The sequence below is a fragment of the Phyllostomus hastatus genome, unplaced genomic scaffold (genome assembly GCF_019186645.2).
Source record: "Phyllostomus hastatus isolate PE091 unplaced genomic scaffold, TTU_PhHast_1.1 phas_contig_148, whole genome shotgun sequence".
Classification (NCBI taxonomy): domain Eukaryota; kingdom Metazoa; phylum Chordata; class Mammalia; order Chiroptera; family Phyllostomidae; genus Phyllostomus; species Phyllostomus hastatus.
Window position 1 is genome coordinate 3,571,421 of NW_025333607.1, and position 8,974 is coordinate 3,580,394.

At 37.2% G+C, this 8,974-nt stretch overlaps 1 protein-coding gene across 5 annotated transcripts in view; it reads left to right on the top strand.

Annotated features, from left to right (window-relative positions):
* ARID4B (AT-rich interaction domain 4B) overlaps positions 1-5,310 on the top strand; it is a 138,513-nt gene extending 133,203 nt beyond the window's left edge. For 4 of the 5 annotated variants that reach the window (XM_045860247.1, XM_045860266.1, XM_045860277.1 and 1 more), the window contains 3 exons: positions 356-571; positions 1,134-1,280; positions 3,561-5,310. In XM_045860247.1, the coding sequence (XP_045716203.1) occupies positions 356-571; positions 1,134-1,280; positions 3,561-3,688 (491 nt within the window). In that variant the 3' untranslated portion in view covers positions 3,689-5,310. Of the gene's footprint in view, positions 1-355; positions 572-1,133; positions 1,281-3,560 lie in introns of those variants that run through there. The other variant, XR_006788091.1, reaches the window with a different exon arrangement.
* Positions 5,311-8,974: the final 3,664 nt, after the last annotated feature.

Genomic DNA, 8,974 nt, shown 5'->3' on the forward strand with positions numbered 1-8,974 from the left:
AATTTAAAAAGATTCTGTATTCTAATTTGTGTATGTTAACATAATAGAATAAAAGGCCATTTATATAATTACTGTATATTTGATAGTCTACCAGCTATAATGGAAGATTAGTTAGGATTTTTTTTTAATATTAGTGGCAATTCAGGTAAGAATTTTTGTTTTTGTTTTGCTTAATTGTAATGCTGGTGCATTTGTACGTGACGATTTTTCAGGTTTTTAGACAGGATCTATAAAACAACTTGCTTACTGTAGTAATACATTTAAATGGTTAATTTTAAATTGTCCATTAAAATCTGTGACAAATTCTTTGTTACTTTTCTGTTTACTAATGCTTTTCTTTCTCTTTTTCTTTCAGCAAACAGTAGTGATAGTGAAGAACTTTCTGCTGGTGAAAGTGTGACTAAGACTCAGCCAGTCAAGTCTGTTTCTGCTGGAATGAAGTCTCATAGTACCAAATCTCCTGCAAGGACGCAGTCTCCAGGAAAATGTGGGAAGAATGGTGATAAGGACCCTGATCTCAAGGAATCCAGTAATCGATTACCCAAAGTTTACAAGTGGAGCTTTCAGATGTGTGAGTGACAGATATTAAATCGACAGTTAATCTGTAGAAACTTTATCTTAGTAGCTCTTGATGCTAGTAATTCTGAAAAATAGGTTATAACCAAACTTAGACACAATAACCAGTTGCATTGTAGAGACTTCATTTGGATGTTGATTTGAATAAACAAATTGCTAAAAGAAAAAATGTAAGGCAGTTGAGGAAAATTTATCCACATTCCTGACAGTTAAAAATATATACAATTTTAACATTTTGGTGTCTAACTAGTCTTTTTTCTAAGTATGATTTTTAATGATATATTGTGGTGATACTATACATGAATATGGAATTTTAGCACATATTTAGGTTATAAGGTCTTTAATTCTATACACTTACTAGTTCAACAAATACTGTGCATATATTGTGCACCCGGCATTGTTCTAGGCTAGGAAAAAACCTTAGGGAAACATAATTTACAAGCCTTATTTTTAGTTTTTCTGTCTTAACCTCATTCTACAACTACACTCTATGTTGTTTCTTTTGTATGTTAAAATTTTGTTAAAAATACATATTAATGAAAGTTTTAACTCCATAGCGGACCTTGAAAATATGACAAGTGCTGAACGCATCACAATTCTTCAAGAAAAACTGCAAGAAATCAGAAAACATTATCTGTCATTAAAATCTGAAGTCGCTTCCATTGATCGGAGAAGAAAGCGTTTGAAGAAGAAAGAGAGAGAAAGTAAGTGTTTTGACCTTGCATTGTTTAAACATAAAGTAGCTCATGACTCTGCTGTTCAACTCACGTGAGTTTGTGTATCTTCAGGCAAGTTCTTTAATCTCTCTGACTTACTTTCCTCATCTATAAAGTGGAAAGATTTGTCTAAAGAAAAATCTCTCAAAGAATAATGTTCACTTTCCTAGAGCTTACAATCTGCCCCTCCAAAAATCCTAATACAATTTCAGTTAGTGAAAACCACTAAAGAGAGAATGGAGTGGATCTGAGGGAAAGACTTGGCTTGATTTCTGCTCGGCCGCCATAACAGAGTGCATGGTTACAACAGGACTGTGTTTCTGTGCCGTTCGGGAGGCTGGATGTCTAGAGTCAGGGTGTCAGCAGGTTTGGTTTCTCCTGAAGTCTGTCCTTGGTTTGCACATGGCCGCCTTCCTGTGGCGTCCTCTGTGCACAGGGAGATAGAAAGAACCTCTGGTGTCATGTGTCCTTCTACAAGGACACCAGTCTTGCTGGATTAGGGCCTACCCTTGTGACCTCACTTAACTTTAATTACCTCTCTAAAAGCCTGATGCAAATACAGTCACATTGAGAGGCAGGGATTCAACATAAAATTTTTGGGGGGTGCCATTCAGTCTATAAAAGTGTCCTAGGCAGAAAGAGAGAACAGAAAGTATTCCCTAAAATAGAGTTTCTCAGATTTAAAACCAGTGACATTTTGGGCCAGATAATTCTTTGCTGTGGGGGGCTGTCCTATAGGATGTTTAGCACCCTCTGTGGCCTCTACCCACTGCATGCCCCTAGCACCTCTCAGTTATGACAACCAAAAATATCTCCAGACATTGTCAGATACCCTCTAGGGGGCAGAATCACTTCAGCTTGAGAACAGCTGCTCTAAGGTGGGAACACACTTGGTACCTTCAGGAGTGGAAAGAAAATCATTGTGGCGATAAAGCGGTAGAAATACCAGCTAGATAAGCATGACGAGGAGTTCAGGCCTCATTCTAAGTAGATGGACATCTATTTGAAATGACATGATCTATTTATAGTTATTCAAAGAACTCTGTTTGCCATGTGGAAAGTGGACCCTAGGGGGGCAGTGGTAGAATCAGTGTTGACCAGGGAGCGCCCCCGAAATAGTGAGATGGTGGGAACTTGTACCAGGGTGGTTTCGATAAAGATGGAGAGCAACGAATGTCGGGTTATCAGCACTTGTTGATGGGTTAAATGTGGTGGACGGAAAAGAGTTTGGGTGACTTGTCGGTTTTTGGCTGGAACAACTGGGTACTCTAGAAATGAGGAAGACCTAGAAAATACAGGTGGTAGGTCGGGGAGCACACAGAGGATTAGGCATTCTGTTTTACTCCTGTTACTTTTTAAAATGCCTATTAGGCATCCAACTGGAATGTCAGATAGTGGGATATTTAAGTTTGTAGCTCAGGGGAGAAGTCAGGACTAGGGATATAATTTTCAAATCATTTGCATATCTATAGTATAATAGTTACTACAAATGGTTTTTAAAGTCGTTAAGAAAGTCACCTAGGAAAGAAGTATGGGTAGGAAAGCTGGGGTAAGCCAACTTAAGAGAGTGAGACTGAAGAGAAGTCAGAAGCAGCAAGACTTGAGAAGAAGCCTTAAATGAAGAAACCTGAAAAGGTGGCTAAGGAAAGAGTCTCGGGCAGCGGGGAGTGGTGTGGTCAGCTGTGCCAAAGGCAGTAGTACAACTGTGGACCCTTTTATTTCATCCTGAAGAAGCATTAGTCTTCCATTCTCATTACCAAGTAAATTCATAAGAATCTCCAAACATAGAAAGATATAGGAGTTAAGAGGGGGGAAAGACGGTTGGGTGGATTACAGATTTTTCCTGTTGGATTCAAAGCTCCTTTTGACTTTTTTTTTCATTATTACAGAAAGCTTACTCTCCATTTTATTTCCATGTGCTGACAGACTGGGCACGTGACGTTTCTCCGTCTGGCCCGGCCAGGAGCGTATCTTGGTCTGTCCTTCTCCATTCCGGCTGTGGTTTGGCACGGTCTAGCCACGTGAGAGACACTAGGTTTTCCTTTGTTTACCATCTGAGATTGTGAGACTCGACTGCTCTTTTTTTGTAATTTATTGAATTGACTGGGGTGACATTGGTTAATACAATTATATAGGTTTCGGGTAGAATGGACTGCTCTTACAAGCTAAATGATTTTGGAGAGTACAGCAGAATTGTGTGGTCTAGTGTTTTATTATTATTGTGGTATACATGTTATTAAGCTGTTGATTTGGTTTCCCTTTCCTTAGGTGCTGCTACATCCTCATCCTCTTCTTCACCTTCATCCAGTTCCATAACAGCTGCTGTTATGTTAACTTTAGCTGAACCATCCATGTCCAGTGCATCACAAAATGGAATGTCAGTTGAGTGCAGGTGACAGCAGGACTTGCTAAAGCACTTTGCACTTAATGGCTGTTGAGGGCCACGTCTTTTTTATACTGCACAGTGGCACAAAAAAAATCAGACAAAGCACTATTTTATATTTAAGAATTGTTTCTTGACAAGCTGACTTGGCACTTAAGTGCACTTTTTTATGAAGAAAAAGTACAATGAACTGCTTTTCCTCAAGCAATAATTGTTTCCAACTTGTCTGGGAATGTGTGTCTGGTGACTTGAAGGCCTTCCACTGTGGCAGAGGGGGGCTTTTCACTGCCTGTAGAGACAACACAGTAAGCGTAGTCACTGGTGGGCCAGAACACGGTAAGGTAACTTACTGTATATCTATTCCCTTGTATTTTGTTAAAGCTGGAACATTTGATATTTTTCCATTTATTTATGAAAAAATATGAACCTATTTTCATTTGTACAAGCTAATTGTTTTTTAAAGAGAGTCACCTCAGGGTGGCTTTAATTGTATAAGTCAAGCACATGTAATAACTTCAAAACCTGCAGTTAACAGGATAGCAGACATCAATCCTGGTAACCAAATATTAAAGATTCTCTTTAAAAAAGACTGAACATGTTTACAGGTTTGAATTAGGCTAAAAGGTCTTGCAGTGGCTTTTCATACCCCTTCAAATTGGAATGGAACTACTGTACTTTGCCATTTTTCTATAAATCAGTATTTTTTTTTAATTTTGATATAATACATTGTGTGAAAAAAGAAAATGGCTAATAAACTGTATTAAATCTTAAACAATGTATAAAGATTGTACTTAGCCAGTTCAAAGTGTATATTTATTCATAATGAATTATAACAGTTATATTTTTGTGTTTTCTTGTAAATGTTTCTTTTCCTTAAATACAGATAATTCATTTGTATTGCTTATTTTATTATGAGCTACAACAAGAGGACTTCAGGAACAAGTAAACTGTATTAGTATGGTTCAAGGTTGTTGATATAAACTGTCTCAAAAGGATGGTTGTTATTTTAAGTATAAATAGCTAATCGGGTGGTAGGCCTATAAAATTAAATGCCTTGTATAAAATCCAAAATGAACACAGAATTGTTCTCACTTGTATTGACTTTATGTTGTATGATTCCAATCTCTGTTCTGTTTGGCACTTGTATTTAATTCTACACCTTTGTAAGACATTTGTATATTGCGGATGTGTTCATTCAAGCTATTTAATACCTGGCACTGTTAATACACAGTACTTTACTGTACAGACTGTTTTACTGTTTTAATTGTAGTTCTGTGTACTTTTTTTGAATGGGGCTGGCATGTTTCATTTGTTTTCTGGCAATACGACGTGAGAATTTCGAAGCGTTTTGTTGTAGATGCTAACGTGTCAGAATCCTTTACATTCAACTTTTCTAAGAAAAGCATTTTCAGTCTTGTAGTGTGTGCTTACAGTAACTAATTTTGTTGAAAATGGTTTCAAGTTACTCAGATTTGTACAGGACTGTAAAGATTTGTTGACAGCAAAACATTGAAAAAAAGCTTATAGAATAAAAGCTATAAAGTATATATTAGGATCTGCAAACAGTGAAGAATTATGTAATATATTGTACAAATGTAAGCAAAGGCTCTGAAATAAAATGCCATAGTTTGTGAATCATTGATTCTGTTTCTAAAAGATTAAGTAATTTTAGTTCATTTCTGTATGTGATGACAGATTGGAACATACATCTCCAGCCTGTGTTGTCAGGAGGGGTTAATTGATGTACAAAAAGGGGAATGTTCTACCTAGAAAAATTAAAAGTCCACTAACTAGATAGAGGATTTATTAGGCATTCTTGCATCTTTGTATATACTATTTTGCTTGAGACTGAGCATGATGAATACTTAAGATTTGTTATCTAAAAGAGAAAAATCAAAAATTATTTTTCTTTAACATACTTGAAACCATTACCAGCAGCTGCCCTTTAGTCAACCCCCCCCCCCCCCAAGAGTCCTGTTCAATTAGTTTGGGATGACACCTAGATATTGATCATCTTTTAAAGGTCTTCAGTGATTTTAATATGCCTTGGGATTGAGAATCACTGCTTTACTTCAAACCTTTTAAAATCAATTAGTTTTTTGTCCCATTTAATGAACTTTCCACAAAGAAAAAAATTCTTTAAAACAGAAGAAAATATACTATTTTAAGGCCTAGAAAGCTCAAATGGGTATTTTTAAAGCACCTTTGGGATGACCCTTTATTTTCACAGAAATTAGTTTAACTTCTAAGGGATGAATTTTAAAAAAACTATGTAATAGTGCATCCCAAAATTACTGTCCTAAAATACTGGATCCCAGAAATGTTCTGGGAGTTCATTGTCAAATGTATTTTGGAAATGCTATGTATAGCACATTCCCTTCTTAGAGACTCAGTGTTAGCATATTAAAAACTTTGAGAAGACCTATAAGGAGATACCTGACCAACCTTCTTTATCCTACTATCTGCAGTCTTACATGATCATGAAACCCTGTTTCTCAAGGAACTACTAGTATCATCCACTTTGTGTGTTACAGAAACAGTGTTCTAAAAGAGAACGATTCCAAACTTTGTTGGAGTTTTACACCCCTAGGCTTCTCTGCCTCTTCCTGCCTGCCCTCCCTTCTTCCCAGCCTCTCTGTAGAGTTTTAAGAATTTCATGGTATTACTAGAATTTTGACTTGTTTTCTCCTGATGACCCAAACTGTATTTTATCAATCTAGTTTACAGTCTCTTATACAATTAATATATATTTTTTCTTCTTTACAGTGTTCTCCTAAACCTTTTTTCCTATTGAAATAACTAACGTCAGGGTGAGGTCTTGTTACATTCCTTAACCTGAGAGATTAGGGAAGATGGAGCAGATTCCATGAACCCCTGACATTTTTGTTTGTATTTTTCTTTTTTTAACTTTTAAAAAATTTATTGATTTTAGAGCGAGAAGTGGGGGAGAGAGATTTGTTGTTCTACTTATTCACGCATTCAGTGGCTGATTGTTTTATGTGCCCTGACTGGGGATTAAACCCATGACCTTGGTATATTGGGACATAGTTCTAACCAACTGAGCTACCCCACCAAGGCTTGTTTGTATTTTTCTATGACGAGTCCTTATTCTTGAAGAAAGTCTTCAAAAGGGATTAAGTGATCGCTAAACGATTAAAAACCAGTTCTGAACAGCAATGGGGATCATTTAATTTTAACCTGCTATTTTCAGAGTTTTGGCTAACATGATGGGTTTTGTATGTATAAGATGTAATCCCCCAGAGGAGTAGTTTCATGGTTTAGTTTTTTGGAAGTAGCATACAAAGTATAAAATAGTGTATTTAACAAGTCCATAAGAGGCTAAAGAGGACAGTGTATCAGCATACAAGAACATGATGGCTGATGCTCTGGTGGCACAGGAGATGTGAATATTAACATCTAAGGCAGGGAGTAGGGAGGCCTGGTCGCTGGAAATGGCATATGTGGAGGAAGAGGAAGGCCAAGATGTGAAGAAGTTGCAGTGTGTGGATAGGAAGTGATTTTTTGGATAAAATTAGGCAGAATGGGTAAGGAATGGGATTGGGAGACATAGATGGAGATGCTTGAGTAACACATGGGGACAGTGGGATTTTTCTCATCTTTGTGAAATACCATAGATCACAATTATGAAAAGTCACAGTAAGGGGCTCAAAAATCAAAACCAGGTCCAAGCAGCTTGGTTTTATTTTTTCTTGAACTCACCTGAGGTTGTCTATAAAAGGTTGCATATATGCCCAGTGACTTGACTTCAGCTTTCAAAAAGCCAAGTCTCTTCCCATAGATTCAAAGTCAAACCCTATTTTACCACCAAAACTACTGAATTCAATGATTTATCTAATTACAACCTAATAATTGGGTTGGCCAAAAAGTCCATATGCTTTTTATTTTTTTGAAAAATAAAAGACATTTTTCATTTTCACCAATAACTTTATTGATTGGAATACTTTGAAGTATGTCGGCTGTCTCCCACTATTGGCTTCTAGTGGGTAGAGGCCAGGGGTGTTGCTAAATGTCTTTCACAGCAAAGAATTATTTGGCCAAAATGTCAATAGTACCAAGAAGCTTTGCAAACAACTTTTCACATTCAATCATTCACAGCACCTTCTCCATATACTGCACAAATCTTTTTTTGTGTTTCAGTTGCATCTTTACCTTTCTTGAAATAATAAAGCGTGACATGCCAAATAGGTGTATCTTCGATATTAAAATGACTGCACAAAAATGGACCAATTTTGATAAGTTTTTTTTATTAATTTTAGAGAGACAGGAAGGGGGGGAGAAAGGGAATCATTGATGTGAGAGATACAGTGATCAGTTGTGCCTTACTTGTGCCCAGCTGGGCACCAGACTTGCAACCTAGGCATGCGTCCTGACTGGGAATTGAACCGGCAACCTTTCAGTTCACAGGCCAGCACTCCATCTACTGAGTCACACCAGCCACAGTGGTAAGTTTTTTTTTAACGCAGGCTGCTATGACAGCTGTCACAAAACAGTCTAACAAAATGTTTTAAATGAAGTTAAAGACAACTAAGCGCTACTAGAGCCATCTTACGGAAAAAAAATGAACTTTTATGGCCAACCCAAAATTTATCTTTTATTACCTAAAAGTCAACTTATTAAATATTCACTAGATACAGCATATAGGGATAGAGAATATGGGATGAATAAGACTCATTTACATCTAGAGAGACTTTGAATAACATTAATGCAAATAAATACTTGAGGCTTGGAAAAATATGTTCATATATTGTAAATGCCCAGAAATTTTTGTAATGAGATGGTAACTAAGCTGGTCTTTGAAGGATGGGTACAATTTTGCAGGTGGAAATGAGGGGGAAAGAGGAAGAGGGCAAGTTGGGGAGAAGGAATAACTGGGAAAAAGGAAAAATGGAAAGAACAGAAAAAGCTAGAATATAAGGGTTTGGAAGGAGATGAATCTGAGAAGCTAGAGAGAGAAAAAAAGTTTAGATTGTCAAAACACCTACTTTTCCCAGTAGAATGGCAGGTTAGAGTGGTGGTCTCCAACTATTTTTAACTTTATTTTGAAATAATGTCCAATTTCAGAAAAGTTGCACGAGTAGAACTAAGTCCTTGTACCGTTCACACCCATTCGCCAGTTAACACTCTGTTACCCTCATCCCTGCAACCGCCTTCCTCTCCAACAATTTCGGGGTTTCCAGCGTGCTCTCCACCTGCTGGGACTGACCCCTCCAGACCCGGTCTGACTGATTGTCATTCACACTGAGGACCTCGGCTACTCCTGGGAGACCCTTCACTCCCC